We start from the raw sequence: 13,016 nt of genomic DNA, 5'->3' as shown, positions 1-13,016 counted from the left end.
GGTGTTTTGCCGTCTGCGCCGGGCCGCAGTGCGGCTGCGCGCACTAGGCTGCCTCCCGGGCTGGCAGGGCAGCGGCGGCCGCGGTGGCGGCGGGGCCGGGAGCGAGCGGCGGCGGCGGCGGCGGCGGCGGCGTGGGGAGTGGCGTGGAGCCGAGCCTGGGGCTGCAGCAGCGAGGGCCCCGGGCGTAGAAAGCCTCGGGGGGCAAGAAAGGAAGGCCGGGCCGCGGAGTCATTGAGCGGCCGCTCTTGGATTTGGGGGAGACTTGCCCCCCCACCTCGTCTTCAGACGTCCCCTCCTCATCCCCCCCAGCCCCGGCCGCTGACGGGAGGAGGCGGCGGCGGCGGGGGGCTGAGGGGCGCCGCCATGCCTCTCCCGCGGTGAAGCTTCCCTGCCGTGAGGAGCCGCTCGGTCTCCCCGGTGATGTCCCCCAGGCGGCAGGCGAAAGCGACTCACTCGAGCCCTGGGGTAAAGGCCTAGCTTATTCAGCTTCCTTCCTCCTCCTCCTCCTCTTCCCTTCCCCCCTTCCTCCTCCTCTCCCCCTTCGTCCTCCCCTCCCCGTCTCTTCCCTCACCCTTCCCCGCGCCCCCATCTTCCCTCCCTCCCTCCCACCCCTCCAGCAGCGATGGCAGAGGAACAACAACAGCCGCCACCACAGCAGCCTGATGCCCATCAGCAGCTTCCCCCCGGCGCCCCCAACTCGGGGGTGGCTCTGCCAGCCCTTGTGCCTGGGCTGCCAGGGACAGAGGCCAGCGCGCTGCAACACAAGATCAAGAACTCCATCTGGTAAGAGGATCCTCCATCGCTGGGGTAAAAAAGCCCAGACACATTTCTGCTGCAAAGGGGGTGGGGGGCGACGGGCGGAGGAGGAGGCTGATGCATTCATTCAATGTGGGTATCCAGAGTCGGGTGCATATTTATAGGACCTCTGGAGGTGTGGGGACTTTGCATCAGCCTCTGGTCTCCATAGCCACAAAATGCCTTTACCCCCTCCTCAATTGTGAGTGTAGATAAACAAGTTATATGTGTTTTCCACTTAGGTGTAAGAGTCATATTGCATGATGGTGGTATGAATTGGGGACTGAGGAATGTGAAATGTGTTTACTCCTTTTTACAAGCATACGGAGAGGAAGAAGTGTATTGTGAATTTTCACCAGACATTGTGCGTAAGAATATTAACATGCAGCACAAAACCTAATGTGTCTCTTCCTTTCCGTGGGTTTAGCTGCTATTTCTGGATGTTTTCGCCTTCTTTATTCTGAGATTAAATTTCCTTTCCAGGGAGTTTATTTGCATGATTGTAAAGAAAGGGCTTCTTTAGTATAAGGTATTTTACGGTGGTAGTTTACCCTGTAAAGTGATTTTTTTTAATTTAAAAACCTATTTTAATTTAAAATGTCTTGTTATTTCGTGTCTTTTTTAGAAACCATAGATGAGATATCCTTTGCTATTTCTGTACTTTCTTGTATGAGAATTTACAATATTTCAGCATTAGGTTAAACTCTGAAAGACTGGTGGCAGTCTTTTAATAATTAAATACACTGAGTTAAGTCTGTCTTCTGTTAGAGCCATTGTAAATATTCTTTGAACATGAACTTGCATCATTTCTGTAGGATTCTTCATTAACTGACATTTTGTGAAATGTAGTGCTGTTTTAAAAATGGAAAGTAATATTTGGAATTTGGTCTAAGAGATTGCTTTTAATAGAAGTTTTAAAATAGAATTGAATGTGGTGTAGAACAAGCTCTGATTTTAAAAATGAAATCTTGCATGTCCATCATTGAATATGACTACTAAAATATCAAAACCCCTTACTTTCATTGCAGTTTTAAAATAAATGCATCATAAAAGCATTGCAGTACAATATTTAGACATTTAAAAACAGTGACAATTTTTAAATACAAAATTAAGGTTTGTTATGTAGTAATTTTTATGATTTCTTGGCATACATCCATATTGTCATGATGCTAATATGAAGTAGGTCAGTGCAGGCTTTAATAGTTTCTTACTACACAGTAATTGGCAGTTGAGTATTTTGCTTTCAGTTTTAATTTTAAGATGAACTTTAGATATTTTGAAGGAGAATTTTTTTGGCTTTCACAATCAATAGTCATGTTTTGGCAACTTGAATAGGTCAGCTAAGTAAGATTGTCTTCTATGTATGTGTGAAACAGAGACCAAGAGAAGCCTTTATTCTTTGATGGATACCCTCACGCCCTCTTAAAAGCTTCTATTTAAAGGGAGAGATTGTTAATCTTCTGCTTACCATCAAGGTTTCCTGAAATCAGTAGGGGTCCCCCCCCCCCTTAACTTGATGTAATATAGTGTTATATTCAATCATCATGGAATGGCTTTAAACACCTTGGTTTTTACATTTAAGGTAAGGGACATTCAAATTAAAGGACTAAATCTTTTAAGAAAGGCACATTTTAAAAGTTGAATTAGTAATGTATATTTTAACTTAATATGAGAACAATAGGGGAAAGAAAACTCCACTTTATATTTTTAATATAGGAGTAGATTGTATAGCCAACTGACTGCATAATAATGAATGCTCTTTTTGGTAAGTCATATGATTTAATTATTCTTTCATTGATAATTTATATTTACACATATTCATTACAACTTGACTGCCCTGACTCTAATGTGAGGAAAAACTTATCCTGAAGTTCAGTTCATTTCTTGCTCAGAAAGAAATAGCAGGCAACAAACACCTTAATCCCTAAATATATAATTTTATATCTTTATTTTAAAAATTGTAACGGCATACTTACTAGTGTTTAATTTTCAAGTGTAGAACTCCTATTTGCAAAAATGATTTCTTTATATTGTATTTAGAACTTTGGAATAAACAACATTAATGGATCATAAACAACATTAGTGAGTATAATTAATATATAGTCTCATAGCTCCTGCTCTACAAGACTAGATTTATATTATTCATCAAGTGACTCTAAAATAAAGACACTAAAAAGTGAAAGCTCCTTCACCACCACCTCCTTTGAATTAGTGTATATATGCTAAATTTAAAACCATCTTTAATAGATAAGATTATAGTTCTTTAGGTATCTCATTTCACATTTTGTGAGGGAACAGTATCTTTTTATTATTTATTTTATAAATTGATAATGCTCTGAGAGATCAGTTTTGTACTCCTTTCCCCATCAACCTTTAGTATCATTACTAATGAGAATTTAAAATTACATTAAACCAAACTGTGGCATTTAAAAATTATCAAAAGGGTTTTGCATTTAGGTTGATCATAGTTTCTAAATTACTAACTTGCAGATCACAAACAAGTCTGTACTTGTCTTCCTATTCAACAAATATATACATATAGTATGTGAGGCAGGTCTTTAAGCTAGATGAGTTATTTATTATTACAGATCATAATTTATTCTGTTTATTAAAAAACTAAAATGCTGTTTGATAAAAGTATGTCCATTGTAATTTCAAGCATTAAATTAGGCTTTGGGGGTAAAAAGGTGAAGTGTTCAAAGTTGAAATCATGGTATCTAATGAGAACAGAAACTATCTTTCATAAGAATTGGAAATACAATTTATAATTTTTAAGGTAGTTCCAGGAAATAAAGATGCTGTCAACGTGATAGTGTTGTAGTATTTGTATAATATTTTTATGAATATCATCAACTTAAATCCAAGTTAACAAGCCTGCACTATTCTTGACCTTCCTTATTCCCACTCCAGACACAAGGTCCAAATCACTTAATAGTACTTTGAAGGGAGATTTATTTAGGAGATACATTTTAATACAAAAAGTGCTATGAAAATGCTATCTTTTCTAAACAATAGATTCTAATATAAAATTTTCATTAAAAAAGAAAACTAGCAACCTAAAACAGCCATAACTAACCTCACTGCAAACTTCTTGAACTTACATTGCACCCCTGTTCAATTACTTAAAAAAAGAATACCAAAACGTGTTTTTCTTTCCTCTTATCTCCAGTATCTTCATTGTTTAAAAGAGAAAAAAGAAAATTTATATTTAGTTTACATATATGTATGTGTATACTAAGTGCTTTCTTTTCCATTTTAAAGCAGTTTTACTTGAAACCCTGATAGAATAAAATTGCTATGGAAAAAATAGGATAGAAAAAATTACATTTGGTATCTGTCTATGATTAGTTATAAAAATAATCATGCTTTCATGGGTGGGAGTGATTAACATATTTGTAATTAGGCTGTAACATAAACAACAAATCTTTGTCTAGAAATTCAGAAGAAACCTTGATGTTTTATGGTAGAAAATATTCTAATACTGTATTTACTCAACAGATGAATTCAGGGATTCTTAAATTATCAATTGTTATTTTTATTTATATAAGCCTTTATTTGTAAGTAAGACTGTATAAGCCATTTCTTAAACAGCCCTGTACGATGTATCATTGTTGTACCCACTTTTTGGAAACAGATAAATTGAATGACAGGAAAGCTAGGATTCTTCTCTTTCATTATCAGACCTTAGAAGCTGTGCCATGGCGAGTTCCTTGTCTTTATTCAGTCCTGTAAGTCATGTAGACTTAAAAATCTCATACATTTTAGACTTAAAATTATAAAGTGGAATTATGTATGCAGACCATTTGGATGTTTTTTAAATTCTAATTTAAACCTATATTCAGCAGTTTTGTTTTACTTTCTTAATTTATTAGTTACAGTGAGCAAAGTATGATGATCCAAAAGGTTTACATGGTGATACCATATTAGATCTGATTCTTTCCCATATACTAGAACTCAGCAGTTCCATTTTGTCCTTGGTTCTGGGTCAGGGCATTTATTAGCTGTGTCTGAGAAATAGTTATTGTTCCTTCTCCTGCAGTGGGAAACATTTATTGTAAAGCTTACAACTTCAGAGTTTATTTTAACCAGAAGTCCCTGATCCTCATTTTGTGTTAAAATTAGAGACTGACTAGTACATTAGCTGGCTTTCATATACTTTTGATTAGTTGGTTGAACATGCTGCTTGCCCTGAGTTTAGCCTGTCTTCCATACCAGGCACAGCAAGGGTGCTTTTGTTTGTCTATATTGAGGCCAGCTGTGATGGTTGCATCCCAACACTGACTGTTTGTGATTCCAGAAAGAAGGCAGTTCCTTGCTCTCCTCTGTGATTTGAAACTAATCGGATTGTCTTCCCTCTTGACCAGGAAGGCAAGTTAAGCAATTTGAAGCCCCTGTATTTTCTGGCCTAATGTTTAGCCCATCCATTAGGTAATGGATGTGTGTATATATAAATAATTTACCAATTTGCTCTCCCCACTGGGAGATGTCTTGAATGTTCTGTGCAAAACTGATTTGGTTCTATCTCACTATTTGTTTTTGGTATTATTAGGGGAAATGAACTTCACAGTAGTGGAAAAGACAGAGAAGTGTTTTATCTGTTAGGAAAGAATGCTTTGAGTAAAAACTTGTGTGACATTGCTTTTTATATTAGAAAAACAATGTTGCACGCTAAAATTGTACAAATGAAAATAAGTAAAATCAGCATTGTCATTTGCTCAAATTTGAACACTAAGCAAGAACAATGTATAAGAACAATGTATAAGTACTCTCCAGTACTCTGCTGTATACAAAGTGCTATGTTAGAGACTGGCATTTGCGGAATGCCCATTCTCTTGTAATGTTAGCCTTGTAATATTAACCTAAGCAAAAAAGTGCAATAAAACTCTATTTTCTTCAGTCCCGGAACCAGGGAAAGAAGTGGCAAGTGCCAAAGTGTTCATTGTGAGAAAAGTAGACCTTCGTTTCCTTGTCTGTAAAATGAAAGGTTTATACTAGATGACCTTGCAAGTTCCTTTAGCTTAACTTTCTATGACTCTGTTATTAAATTAATATTGACAGCAGTAATAAAACATACCATAACCACAGTGAAAGACTAATAGAATTAACTAATCACAGGCAATCAAAAGAACATTTTCAATGGACGAATTGTTAGGATTTTCTGTTTCCTTGGGTGTTAGCCCAGGAGGACAATCTGAAGGTGTTATGCACTTCTTGTTACCTTAGTGCAAGATTTCTGTTATGTGAGATGCAGTTTGCAAATATTTATTGAGCATGTATTACATTTAAAATATTCTAAGAGCCGTGCAAGTCTATGCAGCAATTCTTGTTGGGGAGTTTAGTTGAGAGATTACCCTAGGGGGACTATTTGTGTGCTTGTTTTGTTTTGCTTCTAAAGAGGTTCTCAATACTTAAAAGCAACTCACATAGGAGCTTTTTCCTATTGTAATAATGTATATTTAAAGGCAGTAGTAGAGTTTATATTGTCAGTTTGGGTATGTAAATAAGAAAGCTGTATTTTCACAATAATTTAGTGTAGGGTTGAACCTCACAACTTTTTCTCTTCACCTAGGGTAGACTTTTTAATATGTAATTATGACAGTTTTTATACCTATTGAAGAACAAGACAATAAGATGGTTATTCCATATCTCTGACAGAACTAGGCAAGTCTTACTTACCCAGTGCCTTTTTTTCCACCAGTCTCTGTGTATTTAGTTGCTTTCTCTTCTGCTTTATTGAAGGTTCTTAGAGTTCAGGTTAAGATGAGCAGCATGGACCATAAGGAGGAGGAAGGATCTTCCTGTCCTGGGCAGGATTATAAATAAGGAACAATAAGCTCTGAGGCCTTAATGCATTTGATTGCTGACTACGAGTAATACTTAGCCAATATGAATAGAAACTTTAAAACATGATTTTTTTTTTTCTTGAGACTCTTAGTTTTCTCTGTTTATGGACTATAATATCTCCTCCTTTAAGAGGAAATAGAAAACAACTAGGTTTGGTTAATTATGCCTATCTTTATCAGACATCTATTATAATAGGTCCTATGTATATTATGAAAAGTTGTGTGGGAGGTGGTTTTATATTCCTCATATCTAAGAACAAACTGAAAACATATAGATATTCTTTGCTACTTGAGTCTGGTTTCTGAATTCAGAGAGTGAGAGGTCAGAGTAACAGATTCCAGTCTGTTATGCCAGACTCCATATGGTGTGAAATACCATGTCCTCCAAATAGCCTTATCTAAAAAAATAATAATAATAAAAAATTAAAAATTTTTTTTTTACCTGAACCCATTCACAGTCCGAGTTTAGATAGCAAGGTTTCAACTAGCATACATTCATTCCAACACAGGATTAGCAAATTGGTGTGAATTTACATGCTAAATCTGATTGATTAGTGACCTACCAAGGCATGGGGATAGAAGTGAAATATTGGTATCCTGGAAGGTATTAGTCTCTAGGGCTATGGTGTTGCATTTTGTGAGGCCTCATTTTAAGATACAAACCAAGCATGGGAGCACTTAGGTTTTCTTAGTACTTGGGTGTTTTGTTTTGTTTATTTGTTTTTTAATTTTATTTATCTGTGGCTTTCCTTCTTTGATTACCTTGTACTACCAAGTAGCTACAAGATGAGAACAGGGGATTACTGCATTAAGTGACTACTGCAGTTTGCACGAACCCATTTTTTTTTTTCTTTTATTATCTTGTTTCTCTGCTTATCCCTGTTCTAGTCTCTACCTACTACTTTAAAAACCTTTCTTTTTTTCCTGTGGATCCAAGGGTTTAACTTCAAGGTTTAATTCATATTGCTACTGTTTTTGTGAAATTTTTCTCAGCTCTCAAAGAACAATGATCTGAGTTGTGTAAATTAACTTTTTTCAGTGATTTAGGCTGGCCTTACCAGAGATGAGCCTGTTTTACTTAATTTGTACTGAATTTAAATTCTCCTTTTTTAATATGTGAAGGTCATAGGAAGTCAGAGACTGACTCTACCTGAAACAAAACAATCACTGCATAATAAGTAATTTACAAAATGATAGTAAAATATTTTACTTATGTGGGGTAGCCAAGTACATGCCATTGTTTTTGCAGTAGGTATGAAATTTTAAAAATTCAGTTGGATAAGAGTGTCATTTCAGTGGCATCTTGCTTGAAGTAAAGTGGGTGCTTCTGAGCTCCTAGGAAAATGTATTTGAACAAGATGCTTCAGTTAATTTAAGTGAATCACTTTGCTTATTTGATTGCAGTTATTAGATCTTTTAATTGCACATGTATGTAAGTAAACTGTGATCTAAAATATAATTGTCAGATTATTACAGGCATGATCCCTTTTTCTGAAGCAGGAGACATTAACAATCTGTATTTGGCCAAATTCTGTACATATACATTTCAAAGAAGTGAGAAGATCAAGAACTAATCCTGAATTTACAGAGTCAAGTGGTCAAGAAAAACTGAATTCCATATACCTTTATTTTAATATCTAGTATATACAGGCACAGGATAATGAAAAAGTAATGAACACTACTCTGCATTTAAAACATTTCATTCCTTGTGTAGTAGTTGCATGCATCATCAGTAGAATTTAACAGAAGTAAGATTTTGTTGAATGCAGTGATAGTCTGGTATAATTGATGGTATTAAAAAATAGATGAGAGGGGCACCCGGGTGGCTCAGTGGGTTAAAGCCTCTGCTTTTGGCTCAGGTCATGGTCACAGGGTCCTGGGATTGAGCCCCACATCGGGCTCTCTGCTCAGCAGTGAGTCTGCTTCCTCCTCTCTCTCTGCCTGCTTCTCTGCCTGCTTGTGATCTCTGTCAAATAAATAAATAAAATCTTTTAAAAAAAATAGATGAGAGAGGGATTCAGTAGGATATAATATTCTTATTGGCAAAATTCAGGATGGTGTCTTTAACGAAAATGGCTGTTGATCCAGATGCACTTAATGGTATGCTTACTGGGAAATCTTTATTCCCACTAGCAGGAATTAAAGTCACGGTTGTTGATGACAGTAAGCCTTGCCTGTAATGAGAATAATTACGGGAAGATAATAGCTTAGGTCAAAATTTGCTTGATTGGGGAGTGGGGTTTCCACCAATCACAGTTTTCTCATCTAAATGCAAAGGTAGAAGAAAGGATATAAAGTAATAATAGGGAAGAAGAGGATAGGCATGTTGAGAACTGGAGCAGAGGACTAGGAAATGCTCTGTTAGTTTTAGAAGAAGGCTGTGTACCCTGAGTTGACTCTTTGAATAACGGCCACTTCATGACGAGATTTAGAATATTACTATATGTGGGGTTGCTTATATACCTCACTTAGTCTTATTCTTGCTCCTATGTCTTAGCATCTGTATTTGTGTGCTTTCCCATTATAGGATGAAGTTTGTTTTCCCCTTTGGATTCATCCCTGTCCATATATTTAGGGAATTTGTTCTGATACATACCCTTTCTGTCAGCATCACCAAACTATTCTTTTCCACAGGTTACTTTTCCTGTGACTTTTAGTTTTTTATTTTTTAAATATTTTATTTATTTATTTGACAGAGAGAAATCATGAGTAGATGGAGAGGCAGGCAGAGAGAGAGGGAAGCAGGCTCCCTGCTGAGCAGAGAGCCGGATGCGGACTCGATCCCAGGACCCTGAGATCATGACCTGAGCTGAAGGCAGCTGCTTAACCCACTGAGCCACCCAGGCACCCTTCCTGTGACTTTATACATGCTAATGACTTACTTAAAGCAGCAGCAAACAGCCTTGGAGAAAAGTTTTTGTAGTAAAGACTTGATCTTTCAGTGACCTAAAGAGCTCATTCATAGGCTAAGAAAAAAAGTCATTAGGTAAGTGAATGAAGAATGTAAATACTCATTTTATAATAATAATATAAACAGTTAACAATGCAAAAACCCTTATTCGATAATAAAAAATAAAGCAGAGAAGTACTATTTTTTTTTGTCCACTAAGAAAAGATTTAAGAAACATGGTAACCATTGCTAGCTAATCTCACCCCTGGTTTTACTGTTTTGCTTGCTCATTTCCCTCCCCTCTGATCCTTCATTTATTATCCTGTTGTGTGATATGTAAGGCCACTCATACATATGAGTGGAATAAGTGAACATACATTTTTAAAAGTATTAACTGGTTTTGCACTTGGGGGGTGGAACAAAAGTATGCCCCTCCCCCTTAGTATATTCTCAAAATTTTCCTGAATGAGCAGGCATTATTTTGAGTTTAGAAAAATCCAAACAAGTAAAATAATGCTTTGTCTACCCTGCTGCTCTTCCTTTTAGATGCCATCTGTCTATCAGCTCACCACCCCCACTCTGCTAGATCTTCTCTCTGCTCTTGTCCTTTTTGACTCTTGCAGTCTGGCTTCCTGTTCTTCTTGCCAACTCAGTGGCCTTTTTCAGTCGTTAGCTTTCATTTTGTCTTCCACTCTTCTTGTTACTGTGATTCCTTTGCAGTTTGGGAATTCTCATTCATTCCTTTTTGAGAGCTGCCTTTGTCTGCTACTTTGCCAGGCATTGGGGGTTCCATGGGCAAAGATGCAAGATCCCTGTTTTCATGGATCTTATTTCTGATGAACATTTTATTTTTCCTGCAGCTTTCCTCTAGATGCGCTTTAATTTTGAATATCGAGACACTTTTCAGCCACCTTTTTTTTTCTGTGTTCACTTCTTTGCCAAAATCAGAAATAGATGGGCTGACCAGACAACTCTAATCACATCTACTGATACACTTGCTAGAATACAGGTGGCTACCACTGCCATTTTAAACTTGGCATTTTCACAGTAATCCTTCTGTGCCATAGTCCTTGCTACCTCAGTTGGCTTTCATTTTTAGCTAATCTACTTCTTTGTGTAGTAGATAGCACCTGTTCCTTCATTCCATCAGGCTAGCAATATTGGTTTCATAATGGACTTTTCTCTCTTATCTCTGTGCCCAATATTTTAACAAGTTGTCAAGTTTGTAGTGTCAAGTACTTACGTTTCTCCCTGTCTTCTACTCTCTCTGTTTCCTCTGCCAGGACCATAGTTTAGTGCTTTACCATCTCTGGATTATTACAGTGGCACCATAGTTGCTCTTTGTCCCTGGCCTTTCCCTTCACTGGACTATGCTGTATATTACAGCCAAAATAAGTCTTCCAAAAAATCCTTTTCCATGTAGTCTCCTTCAAATAACCTGTACTGATTTCACCTTGCCCACCATATTGTTATCTAAAGATTTCTATCAGGTTTCAAAGGCCTGGGCAATCTAGCCCCATACAATCAGTCCCACCCGCTTTCTTTCTGTTCACCAGTATTGAACTCCTGTCAGGCAAGCACTTCAGTGTCTGCCTTAAAATTTATGGTGCTCCTTTTAGTCCTGCTTTATATCTTTTCTGGAATCTCTACTTGCCTGTATCCAAATCCTGCTTAGTCGTGGTTTTTGTTTTTGTTTTTTTTTTTCAAAGATTTTATTTATTTATTTGATAGACAGAGATCACAAGTAGGCAGAGAGGCAGGCAGAGAGAGAGGAGGAAGCAGTCTCCCCGCTGAGCAGAGAGCCCAATGCAGGGCTCCATCCCAGGACCCTGAGATCATGACCTGAGCCGAAGACAGAGGCTTAACCCACTGAGCCACCTAGGCACCCATGCTTAGTCGTGTTTTAACCATTTTTGAAGTCATAGTTCAGATCATTGTACTATAAAACATTCTTTAGCTACTGTAGTCTAGGGCCTTTTCTTGACCTCAAACTGTTTAGTGATGTCTTACAATTAAGCACTTAATCACTTAAATTTTTGTCCTATGCTGTTCTAATAAACAGCAAGTTCTTTGAAGCTAGGGTCAACACCTTTTGCATTTTTGTTTCTCATCTAGCAGTAAGTACTAGTGAATACTATTTTTGTCTACTGCATTCTTAGAAAGACTTGATTTTTCTCTACATATTAATGTTTCTGTATTTGATACATTTGATGTGGTAATTTTCTCCCCAAATAAGTTACTAAATTCATGCTGTATTTTACAGAATGGAGGACTGACAGTGGCTGATTTTTTTTAAAAATTGCATTGGTGAAACTGAAGTAATCATTTATTTAGAGTTTCAGTACTACTAATCAATTTTTTTTTTTACTATATATATAGTATTAAAAAATAATTTACCTCCCAAGTGAGAGCCACTGTGTCCTTCATTTTAAAAATACTGAGCAAATGACTGATACATAGTTTAGTAACCTTTTATGAATGAGTATACAGTAGTATTTAGTCAGGGTTTGTGGGCTAAATCTGCATTCCAACCTAGTTCTCAAGAGATAAAGTTGGAATTTTGAAGAACCCCTTAACATTGACCTGGAGATAGCTACTTTAAAGTTTGGTTCTGGTGGAGGGTTTGACCTACTTATTTTAGGAGGCAAGACCCAAGGCAAAGATAACTTGTTGAGTCATGGCCAAAGCCTGAAGACGGCAAAGGAAACCTGTGAGTTAGGTAGATAACTAACTGAGGGAGGTGGATTGATTGGGGAAGTAACAAGGGAATGAATAAAATAGGAAAGCAGTTCTGAAGGCCCAGAGTGTTTCAGATTCATAAAATAGGTAACAGTCTGTTGGATCTTTCTACATAGAGACATAGAGACTTGTTTCTTTGTTTAGCCTGATGTTCTTTCTTTCAGAGGATTCAACTAGTTCTTAAAAGACCCTTTCAGCTTTAAAATTGTATTTATATGATGCTATTTGGTTTTTTAGAATGTTATTCTCTGTGTTAGCATCATACTAGTATCACCTTGGAACTTGTTAGAAATGTAAATTTTGAGGCTCCTCAGATTTACTGCAGTAGAAACTCTGGGGGCGGATCCAGCAGTCTTTGTTTTACTAGCCCTTCAGGTGAGATTCTAACACAGAAGTTTGAGAATCCCTTGCTTAGAGAGTGTATGTTCTACTAAGGAATAGTAAGCCACAGTCTTCTGTGGCAGAATTTTAGTATTCTCAACCCTTGAGTACCCCAGGTAGAGTTAATAACTCCTTTATTTTAATCTTCTAGTATTTGGATGTAATTGTTAATACCATTATTTACACTGTGTTGCAAAAGATTTTCACTAAACTGGATTCTTTAATCTCAGAAATTGTATATTAAAATCAGGAATTGTATATTCAGTCTCAGGAATTGAGATTCTGTTTAATCTCGGTAATTGTAAATTGTGGATTAAATCTAAAAGGTCACTAAACCCTCAACTTAAATACAACCTTTTTATTATTTG

The 13,016-nt window shown here is 37.1% G+C and overlaps 1 protein-coding gene across 4 annotated transcripts in view; it reads left to right on the top strand.

Annotated features, from left to right (window-relative positions):
- Positions 1 to 68: 68 nt before the first annotated feature.
- The window catches only part of RFX7 (regulatory factor X7), a 137,330-nt gene continuing 124,382 nt past the window's right edge, over positions 69 to 13,016 (top strand). Inside the window, exons 1-2 of one of the 4 annotated variants that reach the window (XM_032342645.1) lie at positions 69 to 465; positions 618 to 783. In XM_032342645.1, the coding sequence (XP_032198536.1) occupies positions 623 to 783 (161 nt within the window). In that variant the 5' untranslated portion in view covers positions 69 to 465; positions 618 to 622. Of the gene's footprint in view, positions 784 to 845; positions 998 to 13,016 lie in introns of those variants that run through there. The other 3 variants (XM_032342644.1, XM_032342642.1, XM_032342646.1) reach the window with 3 other exon arrangements.

The sequence above is a fragment of the Mustela erminea genome, chromosome 5 (genome assembly GCF_009829155.1).
Source record: "Mustela erminea isolate mMusErm1 chromosome 5, mMusErm1.Pri, whole genome shotgun sequence".
Classification (NCBI taxonomy): Eukaryota; Metazoa; Chordata; class Mammalia; order Carnivora; family Mustelidae; genus Mustela; species Mustela erminea.
Note: the sequence above shows the minus strand (reverse complement) of the source record. Positions and strands in the feature narration are given on the sequence as shown.